This window comes from Cebus imitator, unplaced genomic scaffold (genome assembly GCF_001604975.1).
Source record: "Cebus imitator isolate Cc_AM_T3 unplaced genomic scaffold, Cebus_imitator-1.0 Scaffold237, whole genome shotgun sequence".
NCBI classification, from domain to species: Eukaryota; Metazoa; Chordata; class Mammalia; order Primates; family Cebidae; genus Cebus; species Cebus imitator.
In genome coordinates, this window is record NW_016107552.1 from 2,572,278 (window position 1) to 2,585,384 (window position 13,107).

General features: G+C 39.4%; 1 protein-coding gene across 2 annotated transcripts in view; it reads right to left on the reverse strand.

The window, feature by feature from the left end:
* The window catches only part of GRK3 (G protein-coupled receptor kinase 3), a 155,269-nt gene that overhangs the window by 51,175 nt on the left and 90,987 nt on the right, over nt 1-13,107 (reverse strand). For both annotated transcript variants that reach the window (XM_017498150.2, XM_017498151.2), the window contains 4 exons: nt 10,073-10,174; nt 7,718-7,792; nt 3,895-3,956; nt 705-756 (listed from right to left, as the gene is read on the reverse strand). In XM_017498150.2, coding sequence (XP_017353639.1) covers nt 705-756; nt 3,895-3,956; nt 7,718-7,792; nt 10,073-10,174 — 291 coding nt within the window. The remainder of the gene's footprint in view (nt 1-704; nt 757-3,894; nt 3,957-7,717; nt 7,793-10,072; nt 10,175-13,107) is intronic.

Genomic DNA, 13,107 nt, shown 5'->3' on the forward strand with positions numbered 1-13,107 from the left:
AAAAAAAAAAAAAACTCCTCTTCCAACAATACATTCAAGTAAAAATCCCAAAAAAAAAAAAATTCCAGTTGATGGTTTTGCGCAATTGCAAGCCTATGTGAAGATAGAATGTAAAACAGAAGAGAGGCTGCAAAGAAATGTGTGCATATTAAACCTGCACTAAGGATGATGCAATAAGAATTACTGAAAATCAAAACTTAAAGATGAAACACTAAGATGATGTGTTAGAACATGGCTTGTACTGGAAGATTGCTTTTATCACTCTCGAAATGATGAAAAGGAAGACGAAGCCTTGGTATGACAAAAGATGTCATCATTTGTATTATTACACCCAATTTGTATTATTACATCTACTAATAAGAAAAAGAAAAGGAACTTTATGAGAATGGCAGAAGGCAAGGACATGAAGGAGTTATATTAAGTAAAAGATTTGTATTTTTACTACTATTTTTGTTAAAGAGTCAATTACTGCTTAAAATATCCTTTCTTACATAAACACATTCTCACGTAAATATGAAAAAGAACTAAAGCTCCAGTTGTTTATAACAAAGCACGGGAGGGTGAGTGCTCAGTATTTAAAGCTGTAAGACAGACGTCTGTTTGGGCAGTGTACCCTCTGGGAGCATGTTCCAGAAAAAAGCATTTTCTCATGAAGTTAAGCCAGAGGATGTTTTTATTTAAAAAAAGAAAAAGATGATACTCACATGGATATTCAATTCAACGTTTTTCCACTGACAAAATCTAGTGAACTTGTCACTAAAAGAGAATAAAATAATTACTAAAAAGTTAAATCTTAAATTCACTGGATTTACAAAACACTGTATGACAGACTAGAACGGCATTACTTGGATTGCTTCTCAAATAAAGTAAGTTTCTCAAACCTTTTTTCACAATGCATTTGACAGGATTCATGGCTTTATTTCATGATTCAAATGAAAGATTTCATGTTTCTTCTTTAGTTGTCATATGCTATGGTAACCCTTTTTTTTTTTTTTTTTTTGAGATGAAGTCTCTCTCTGCTGCCCAGGCTGGAGTGCAGTGGTGTAATCCTAGCTTGCTAAAGCCCTCAATTCCTAGGCTCAAGTGATCCTCCCACCTCAGCCTCCCAAGCAGCTAGCACTACCGGTACACACCATTGCACTTGGCTATTCTTTTTTATTTTTGTAGATACTGGGTGTTGCTATTTTGCACAGGCTCGTCTTGAGGTCCTGGCCTGGAGAGATGCTGCTGCCTCAGCCTCTCAAAATCCTAGGACTACAGGCACAAGCCACCACACCTGACCAACAGACCTTTTAAAAATAAGGATCTTTAACAAATATTTCTGAGGCTAATAATCAAATTAAAAATCAAAAGCATGGGAGGCTGAGGCAGGAGAATCGCTTGAACCCAGGTGGCAGAGGTTGCAGTGAGCCGCGATCACACCACTGCACTCCAGCCTGGCGACAGAGTGAGACTCCGTCTCAAAAAAAAAAAAAATCAAAAGCAGAGGAACGGTTGCAATTACAACAGCATCTTTATTTTCGGTGAAACTAAAATGACTCACAAAGAGTTTTTCACTGCGCCTCCTGACGTATCTAATGAAGTTAGTAAATTAAAATTGTATTTTGAGAGTTCCTAAGAGTTATTTCAACCTATTTTTTAAAAGCATGGTGCAATTAAAAGGCAAAACCACATCTGGGTGCACTCTGCATTTATAAATCTATGACTGGTCTTTGAAATGCACTTGGTTTCTTGGGCTAGCTCACACTCTCTCTTCTTAGAGATTCTGGAGTCTAGAGCTGGTGACGGAGGATGGTAATCGGACATACTTTACAACTGGCTGAGGAGGGTTAACAAACAAGGAAGAGGGAAGTGCCCACATATTTTGCCCACTAAGAATGGATTTACTGTAACAAGTTCCGCTTTAGGAAGTCCAGATGGCCCTGAGTATCTAGGCTCCCTCCGTCCTGTCTCCATGGGGGTTATTTGAGCGCTATTCCCAATCAATGCCTGGTTACTGAGTGGGGCGCTTTTGATAGGCGGGGAACTGTGGCAAAGGAAAGAGCTGGACAATTAAGGGCTTCAGGCAGCCAGAGCCCTTGCAGATGACTTAAAAGGATCTCAGAGAGAAGATCAGAGGTGAAAGACACAGAAATGCCTGGGAAGCGGTAAGGGTGGGGCAGAATGAGTGTTTTTAACTCTGATTCCTGACTCAGTGTTGTCCCGCTGAGCAACTGAACTTCACTGCCTGAATGAGGCTCATGGCTCTCAACTAGAAGACGGAAAGCCTCCACTGCCCTCTCCAATGCGGCCTCACCTGGAACTCAGCCCCGCAGCCCTGCCTGGACCTCAGGGAAGGTGGGGACACATTGCACATGGCCCTGTATTGCTGATGGCCCCCTCTTTACTATCAGACTCAGGGCGGCCATGGAAACATTGCCTTTTCCTTGAGGCCCTTCATGTGCCCAGTCCCGATGAGGTCAAAGGCTACATGACCACATGGATAGGGTCCCTGTGCTTTTCCAAATCAAAGCTCCAAACTTATCTCCTGACATGAATTTTGTTTTCTAATTTGATAAAAATTAACAAATCAACTTTAAAAATAATTTATTTAAACGATGTAAACAGCATCATTTGCCTTTACTGTGCAAATGAAATGATACTGACTTCATACAGGATATGAAATGACGGGCTCAACGAGCGAAAATCACCACGTCTGTGAGCCTGGTTCCAAGTGAAAGGATGCATGGCAAAGCTATAAAATATCCACGGGAGAACCTCTTCCCCACTTTTAATTACCATCCCCCTCTCTCCCTTCTCTCCTGAGGATCACACAAAACTTGGGTTTACCCAAGACTTGGGAAAGGTCAGATTTTATGATCGACAGCCACGGAGATGGCCCAGGGCTTGGCTGCCACTCAGCCCTCAGCCAGCAGCCTAGCCTCTTCGTTTGATGCCGGCGCTTTTTGGCAAAGTTTCTGCTGCTACTCAGAAGTGTGCAGTCGTTTGTATGAATATTAGTTTCCCAACATATTGACTCTACTCCAGGATAAAATTATCTCTTGGACTCCAGGACAACTGCAACACAACTTTCTTTTTAATTGCTTTAGTTCTGTGAGTACACGGAGAAGGAAACTATAGTAAAGTAGCGTTTGTTCTTCAAGTGCAATTACGGAGCAGCTGCCGAGAGCTCCAGCATGAGATATAATCATCATGTAAATTGTCTAGAAATTAACCAAGCTGATAAAGTCAAGTCAGCATCAATGCAGGTTCTGTTTTACAAGGTCCGATTTCAGTGGTGCACTGTCACAGAAACATACTCAAAACACTGAAGAACTGACCAGTAGGTGCCTGAAAAGCATATGGGCTGGACATTTTTATACATGTTATTTAAAAAACTACAGAATATTATATGATAAACATGTTCTATAGTCTGAGTAACCAAGGGGCATATTTATTAGGTATCTAATGATGTATACGATCATCAACACACATTGACCTATGTCGTTAAATTCTATTACTACATAAGGAATCAAGTTCAGGCCTGTCCTACTTTGGGAGACATGATTCCAAAATCCAAGCAAATGGATCGGATAAACTACAGTTAAGTTTGTATTATTAGCAAAGGTCTCCCAATAAGATACTTTTTTAAAATTGAGGTTCCTCAGTGTATTTATACTTTAGATCATACTGAAGCTAAGAAATTAAAGATCAAAGGGATGTTAAGATAGACAAACCCTAAAATTATAATATAAAACACTGAGGAAACAGTTTAATACAAAGCCCGGCACACTGCACATAGTCAATGAATATTTGCTGAATAATTAACACACATTTTAGGGACAGCATTTGTGGCATAAAATGAGGTACGCAGACACAGTAAAAACTTGTATATGTATGCATCAAGTTTCATACCTTTCCATAAATTTTTGAAAAATGTCACCTCGAAGGCTTTCACAAATTTCTTCTATGTATGGCTAGAAGAGATGAAAAAGAAATTCCACACTGAATGAATGAGAATGTATCAAAAAAACACAAACCAATGAGACTCAGGTTAAGTGAAATTCCCAGTTATGCACTCCCCATGGCATCGTGCCTGGTACCTGCCCTTCTCTGTGCTTGTCCAACATTCGCTAATGGATTCCTCAATATTTATCTACACCCTTGACGCTATGAAGACAGAGAGGTCTGCCCTGTTTGCCACTGTATTCCTACTATCTAATATGACTTCTGGCAAGTCACAAACACTTCTTACATGAGCAGAGCTCTCTTCATGGGAGGCGTGACTCAGAAAAGCCTGGTGCTGGGTTTAAAGCTCTATTATTGCCATTTTGAAATTCTTAATCACTTCTGTACGAGGAAAACTGCATTTTCACGTGGCACTGGGCCCCACAAGTTATGTGGCACATCTGGTAAGCTAGTAAAAGCATCTGCATTGAGTTTTTTAAACTCAAAGCTAACAGATCCATGGAGTTAAATTTTTTTTAATTAGCTGTTTTATTTCTTGATTTTCTATCTCTTAGAGTCATAGAGATAACCACAGGGGAGAGACGATCCGATCCCACACCTCATCTTGCATGTAAAGCTCCTCATCCATGCAGGCAGCTGCTCTCCCAAGGTCTTTGAGAAGGTCCATGGCTAAACTGGGGTTACGGGCTCCTGGTTCACATGCACAGAGCTCTTCCCCTCTTGGAAAACAACTACCATCTATTTAACGTCATGCCACTTTACCCATTACTGAATCAACAGCACCAGCTTTCCTTTTCCATGTGATGGACTTTTAAAATCAAGAAATATAAAAATATAAAGTGTCAATATGTCATGGGTCAGCCCAGAGTCAGTTAGTCTATTTTGGGAAACATTTCCAGAGTCAATTAGTTAGTTTTGGGAAGCATTTAGGCGCCCTCAGCTCATTGAATGATCCAAATTTAACCTTTTTAATGTCTTCACAGACCATCCTGAAAGTTTACCAAAAAAAAAAAAAAAAAAAAAAAAAAAAAAAAAAAAAAAAAAAAAAAAAAAAAAAAAAAAAAAAAAAGAACGACTACATCACGGAACAGTACAAACCAAGCGACGAGAATAGGAAGTCTGCAGAAGCCACAGGAAGCAAACATGGGCTGGGAGGCAGCTGCAGTCCTTCTGGGAGCCTTGCTTCCTGCAAGCAGAAAGGATGCTAGCCTGGCGGGCAACTGGTGCTGAGGCGTGAGCCAGTCCATGCCAACTTGCAGAGCCATCCCTGTCCTGGGGAAGGCACTAGAGCTAGTTACGAAATCCATATGGACTTTGTCCCCTTCGTGGCAAAAGAGGAAGCTAAACTATCTCTCTCTGAAGTTCTTTCCAGCTCTGAAATCCTAGGATTCCAGGAAACACACATCTCTTAGCCAAGTCCTCAACAAGCCTCCAGAGGTTCAAGAGACGAAATAGTTCACATGTTCAAAGGTCTAAGAAAAGGCTACATTTACATATCATAGATTTTTCTATTTATAAAAACTATTGTGTCAATTAATATTTTTCTTTCATACTTGATCAAACATCCCTACTTTCTGCTAATAAAGTAAAAGACGAGTGTCACTGGGAATTCCTAAGACTACATAGAATATACCACGCAACCACTTTTCAACAGAGGGAACCACGACAGGCTTGCTAAGGAGCACGACGGCCAGAGCGCGAGAGTGGGATCGGGGGCGGGCTCCTTCCCCTCTCCGATCCTCGGTTTCCTTCATCTGTAAAGGAGACAGTCGTATCTAAGTTGCAAGGCTGTCGTGAGAATTTGACAAGATTAAGCATGCTGAGAGCTGAGCTCAGGACCCAGTGCATCTTAGGCACCCAAGCACAAGCCATGGCCCCTCACAAGCCTGCCACCAAAGGACCTATGTACTTACTTATCTCTAAAGGCAATCTTACAACAAAAAGAATTTAATAAAAAGAATTTGTATTTACTTTAAGAACATTTACGTTTTACTATGAACTCCAACTGACTTTATTGGTTAATGTACCTCTCTGTGAACAGGACATTCAGACACGTAACTTCAATTTATACTTTAGTCATTATGCTCTAAAGGTACATGAGACAGAATTGCACTGATACACTCTTTGTTTTAATAAACTTCAAAATATTTTCTTCACCTCTGAAACAAGAATAATACCCATTCTACATCCATTTAGCCAGAAAATTATTTTCACTAATTTTTTAATGAACAAATCAATAAAGTGTTTTTTTAAAGATATATGAAGAAATCGCTCCTAAATGAAAGTCTTTTGAAAGTATGAAAATAATCCTAGTGGTCTCTATATCTCAACTGGAATGATTTTTTTCCAATGTTATTTATGTTATAGTAGAAACTAAAACCAGATTTGTAAAACTCATGTATTATGAGGTATAGTTTAGCAATGCTAAACGTAATTGAGTATCAGGCTGCCTACATACCATGACAGAGTCAAATGAAAACTGAAATTCTGACACTCAGATATCATGAGGACAACAAAAAGCAGATATTCACATGGTTCTTTCTGACTGTAAGACGTGTGATCCTAGGTAACATTTGTGGAGCACAGTGATAGGCGGCCCCGTAAAAAGAAACCCATGTGCCCCTTCCTCACTGAATCCTCAAGACCTCCCTTTGAGGGAGAGCGCAGCGTCATCTCCACCTTACAGATGAGAAAACTGAAGTTAGGAAGGTGTAGAAGCTTACCCAAGGCCCTCCAGCTATGGCCCTGGGATTCAAACCCTCACGTCAATGAATTTCGGAGCCTATAACCCAAGCTTATAACCCACGACCATCCAGACAGCTACGATGACATTTATGAAAGTCCATCTAATCAATTATTGTCACAGAAAGGTATCACCCAATTTGTTGCTATCTAAACGCGCTGTCAAATCAATATTTGCTCTGCTGAATAATTAAATCCATTTTGCATTTATAAATACTACCATCAGATGCCAAAGTCAGCTTACCTCCCTTTAAATGACCAGGAAAAAGAGGAGGTGATTATTTTCATCTATTAAAAGCACTATATTACTCAGTGACATTCTTTCTTATTTCTTGCAACTCACAGAAACATGAAAAGCACTTTATTCATTTGAGAATCTGACTGTCCTTGTAAACCACTGCCACCTCTATAAAAAACATAGGATGGAAAAGGCTTTTGGGAGGAAGTGAAACCATTTCCTCTAAAGAATGGCAAATATAGACCGATTAGTTGTGAATCTGATTTTCCAAGTCTTGTCATCTAAACCTATATGACTGTAGTGTGTTCAAGATATAAACAGCCAAGGTAACATACAATTTCCCATGACTCAAAGATCACTCAAACATTTGCTCCTGAATCTTGAAAATAAATCGTATTTCCTGTAGAGGATAATCACAGCAAGTATCAACAGCCTGGCACTACAAAATAAATCTTGTCGAGTCTTCGCTCATCACAGGTGCTGGAAGATCAAATGGGAAAAAACTTTCTTCTCTGATGTCTTACCTTGACTGATTTCTAGAACACAATGTTACCACAAAGCTCTAGTGGCCTTTTTTCAGAAAAGGCTTTACGAAGCATGTTGATAGAAGCACACTTTGCAAGGAGAAGACAAGCAATAGTAAACTCCAATTGTTCCATTAAAGCTCCAGATTAGAACACAGTCTTACAGAGCAAGTCCTCTGGTGTATTCCCACATGCAAAAAGAATGTCACCACGGCCAGGTGTTAAACAAAGTTTATCTGTGTATTTCGGAATGATTTTCTCTTACCTGGAAAAGAGTTGATGTCACTTGCTTCTTGGATAAATGACTTTGCACGTGTTCTACAGCTTGCTTTGAGAAAGGCTATCAGAAGTCAAAAATAACATGTTTTAATAAAATGTAACGAACCTGTGTATGTTATATAATATCACAACAGATGAATTGAACACGGCAATTACTAAACAATAACTATGATAATTATATTAACATTCTTTAAAAATCTGTTGAGTATTTAGAGGCAATCCCAGCAAATGCTTGTTCCTCTGGGCATCCAATTCTTAGATGCATGCCCAGACGAACGACCAGTGCAGGGTTTGACTTTATGTAATTCCAAAAGGGTTCAAGGACACTCTGATAATAAAGTGCAAAGAATCCTATTATCAGGCCGAGTGCACTGGCTCATGCCTGCAATCCCAGCACTTTGGGAGGTCGAGGCAGGCGGATCACTTGAGCCCAGAAGTTCGTGATCAGCCTGGGTAAGATAGCGGAACCTCATCTCCATAAAAATAATGAGCCGGGCATGGTGGTGTGCGCCTGTAGTCCCAACTACCCTGGAGGCTGAAGTGGGAGGATTGCTTGGGCCCTAAATGCATACATCCATCAACAAACTGATAATGGGGTTCTAAAAATTTAAAATTTCCACTATACAAGAGAAAATACACACACACAAAAAAAAACTCTTAAGAATTCATGTCAGGATTCCAAAGTCAAGCCATAGCGGTAAAAGGCTGTAAGTTAAGGAAAGTCTTACTGTAACCACAGAGAGGGGAATCAGGGCAAAAACAATGGCGCTTCCACCGATAAAAATTACAATGATGACCGGGCACGATGGCTCATGTCTATAATCCCACCACTTTGGGAAGCTGAGGTGGGTAGATCACCTGAAGTCAAGAGTTCGAGACCAGCTTGACCAACATGGAGAAAGCCCATCTCTACTAAAAGTACAAAATTAGCCAGGTATGGTGGTGCACACCTGTAATCCCAGCCACTCAGAGGGAGGTTGAGGCAAGAGAATCGCTTGAACCTGGGAGGCGGAGGTTGTGGTGAGCCGAGATAGCACCATTGCACTCCAGCCTGGGCAACAAGAGCGAAACTCCATCTCAAAAAAATAAAAGAATTACTATGATATCCTCCCCGCTCAGAACTTCAAATTGTGTCTTCTTTAATAATGTACAATAAGAAGAAAGGCTTAAAAATACCATCATATGGATAAACACTCTCTAAATTGCTGAACTACATAAAAACGAAATTTACGGAGGCTTTCCCACTGAACATCTGGCATTCTCCAAGGGTTCAGTCCTTCCCTAGTGAGGCAGCAAGGCATGGAGTAGCAATAATTAGTCCTAGCCCAGAAATTCCTTCACCAAGCCAGGTGGGTCCAAGGAACAGAGAGCAGTGCACGCCACAGTTACACAAACGTCAGCAAGAACTGTAAATAAACAGTGAATACAGAAGCACCAAAATATACCATCACCATGACCAGTGCTATCCAGCAGGACTTTCTGCGACAATGGGAGTGTTTGCTGTGCATCTGTGCCATCCAATACAAAAGCCACTAGCCCCATGTAACCACTGAGCACTGGAAATGTGGCTCATGAAGAACTGAGGTATTAAACTTTTACTCTCATGTGATTTTAGTGAATTTAAAGTGAAATGTAAATTGCCACATGCAGCTAGTGGCTACTGCGTTTGATAGAGCAGGCCAGGACCTTTGGAAAACATTCCTAAGGTAGAGACATCACATGGTAAATTTTCATTACTAATTATTCCAGTTACTCCTGGTAGAGTAATTTCCTAGGAACCTGGTTTATCCTAATGACCAAATTAGATTGTTTATCTGATGTACAAGCAAAAAAAAAAAAAAAAAAAAAAAAAAAAAAAAAAAAAAAAAAAAAAAAAAAAACAACTTTCAACTGCTATTTATTAACGAACAAAATTAACATAATGTGTATAAGCCACCTTATTCGTTCAAAGAGACCATTTAAAATTTATATTTCTCAATAGTTGATTAGCTTAATTGTTAAAGTATAGTGCAATTTAAAATAATAAGGCTTAATTTCCTTTAGAATGTCTTGAATTGTAACTAACCGTTTCTTCAGTTGATCTAAATTAGCAATTTTATTTCATCGGTTTTTGCAGTGAAAGTATCAGCTTTTGGAAATAAAATAAACTTACATGGAGCAACACATGTCGTGTTAATATTACCGTGAAACAAACGACGAAGTAGAAGAAATGGGTTCCATTCTGGGCATGCATTTTTCAATTTTAAACACCTTTCTACTGTTTTACTTTCATTCTGGAAACACTGAACATGGTCCCATATTCATCTATTACTAAAGTAATAGAATAAGAAGAAATACTTACATGTGTACAGGAAAGAAGTTCCTTCATGATGTAGGCATCATAAATTTGTCGACTTCTGCAAAGGCGGTCTTCCTCATTATCAAGCTTTTCATATTCTTTTATCTAGGTTTTTTAAAGTTATCATTGTTAGGTTACGTCTTCCTGGAAACCTGCCTTATTAAAACATATTACTGGCCCAGGCAGAAGCCACTTGCACAAGAGATAAAGCAAATTACTGAGCCTGCTATTCCACAGGAAACAGCTACTTCTAATGTTGTAATAATCACGTTGGAATAATTTAAATTCAACTAGAAACATACGAGTGGGTTTTTTCCCTATGATAACTCTCATCACTTAAATGTAGAAACATAATATAGGAAACACACCACTGCCATGGTTACAATTATCTTACAACACACGAGCCATAGACCATGCATCCTTGCCAACTCTCCTCTCCAAAGCACAGATCATTTCAATTTGGCTGTAATTCAATCCTAGGAGTTATGATAGGGATTGTTCTCGCTCAACGGCAGTGTTCCAAAGCTACAAGGAGGAAAAAATTTATTGCCAGGATTCCTGCAAAGAGATGTTTCAAAAATCAACTAAAGCAAATAAGTATTTTTGAAAGGAATTAACCCACAGATGAAAGCACTGGCTTTTCAGGTTGGAACCTCACGTCCATTATAAAAGTATTAACAGACAGGTGATTTCAAATCATGTATTTGGCTGCATTCAGGAAAGGTAACCTGGATGGTGTTAAAAATAAATAAATAATAAAAAATGTGCTTCAGAAATATTTGCCTTATGTGGAAATCGCTCCCAATGCTCTAAGCTGATAACAGAAGGTCCTGGACCTCAGAATTGTTCCCAGTTTCTTCACGGAAATACTTTTACTCCAAAAGACAAGAAGAGAATGAAAACATAAAGGAAATAGGAAGCTGGCAGGAAGACTATCGCATATGACTTCCTTTCGGAAAAGAAGATTTCTTTTTTGTCTTTTTTTATTTATTTTTATTTTTCCATCGGTTATTGGGGTACAGGTGTATTTGGTTACATGCGTAAGTTCGTTAGCAGTGATGTGTGAGATTTTGGTGCGCCCATCACCCAAGCATCATACATGGTACCCTATTTGTAGTCTTTTATACCTCACCCCCTTCCCACCTTTCCCCCCAAGTCCCCAAAGTCCATTGTATCATTTTTTTTCTTATTTTTTATTTTTATATATATTTTATTGCACTTTAGGTTCTGGGGTACATGCGAAGAACATGCAGGATTGTTGCATAGGTACATACATGGCAATGTGGTTTGCTGCCTCCATCCCCATCACCTATATCTGGCATTTCTCCCCATGTTGTCCCTCCCCCACTCCCTACCCTCTGCTGTCCCTTCCCTAGTCCACCCCAACAGACCCCAGTGTGTGATGCTCCTCTCCCTGTGTCCATGTGTTCTCACTGTTCAACACCTGCCTATGAGTGAGAACATGTGGTGTTTGATTTTCTGTTCTTGTGTCAGTTTGCTGAGAACGATGGTTTCCAGGTTCATCCATGTCCCTACAAAGGACATGAACTCATCATTTTTTATGGCTGCATAGTATTCCAAGGTGTATATGTGCCACATTTTCCCTGTCTAGTCCATCATCATTGGGCATTTGGGTTGGTTCCAGGTCTTTGCTATTGTAAACAGTGCTGCAACGAACATACATGTGCATGTGTCTTTATAAAAGAATGATTTATAATCCTTTGGGTATATACCCAATAATGGGATTGCTGGGTCAAATGGAATTTCTATGTCTAAGTCCTTGAGGAATTGCCACACTGTCTTCCACAATGGTTGAACTAATTTACACTCCCACCAACAGTATAAAAGTGTTCCTATTTCTCCACATCCTCTCCAGCATCTGTTGTCTCCAGATTTTTTAATGATCGCCATTTTAACTGGCGTGAGATGGTATCTCAATGTGGTTTTGATCTGCATTTCTCTAATGACCAGTGATGATGAGCATTTTTTCATAATTGTTAACCTCATGTATGTCTTCTTTTGAAAAGTGTCTGTTCATATCCTCTGCCCACTTTTCAATGGGTTTGTTTGTTTTTCTCTTGTAAATCTGTTTTAGTTCTTTGTAGATTCTGGATATTAGCCCTTTGTCAGGTGGGTAGGTTGCAAAAATTTTTTCCCATTCTGTTGGTTGCCAGTTCACTCTAATGATTGTTTCTTTTGCTGTACAGAAGCTCTGAAGTTTAATTAGATCCCATTTGCCTATTTTGGCTTTTGTTGCCATTGCTTTTGGTGTTTTAGTCATGAAGTCCTTGCCTATGCCTATGCCTATTCCTTGCTTCTCATGTGGGCATTTATTGCTATAAACTTTCCTCTAGACACTGCTTAAAATGTGTCCCAGAGATTCTGGTATGTTGTGTCTTCATTCTCACTGGTTTCAAAGAACATCTTTATTTCTGCCTTCATTTCATTGTTTATCCAGTCAACATTCAAGAGCCAGTTGTTCAGTTTCCATGAAGTTGTGCAGTTCGAGTTAGTTTCTGAATCCTGAGTTCTAATCTGATTGCACTGTGGTCTGAGAGACTGTTTGTTATGATTTCCATTCTTTTGCATTTGCTGAGGAGTGATTTACTTCCAATTATGTGGTCAATTTTAGAGTAGTTGTGATGTGGTGCAGAGAAGAATGTATATTCTATGGATTTGGGGCGGAGAGTTCTGTAAATGTCTATTAGGTTTGCTTGGTCCAGATCTGAGTTCAAGTCCTGGATACCCTTGTTAATTTTCTGTCTTGTTGATCTGTCTAATACTGACAGTGGAGTGTTAAAGTCTCCCACTATTACTGTGTGGGAGTCTAAGTCTCTTTGTAGGTCATTAAGAACTTGCCTTATGTATCTGGGTGTGCCTGTATTGGGTGTGTATATATTTAGGATCATTCACTCTTCTTGTTGTATTGATCCTTTTACCATTATGTAATGCCCTTCTTTGTCTCTTTTGATCTTTTTTTGGTTTAAAGCCTATTTTGTCAGAGACTGGGACTGCAACCCCTGCTTTTTTTTTTTTTT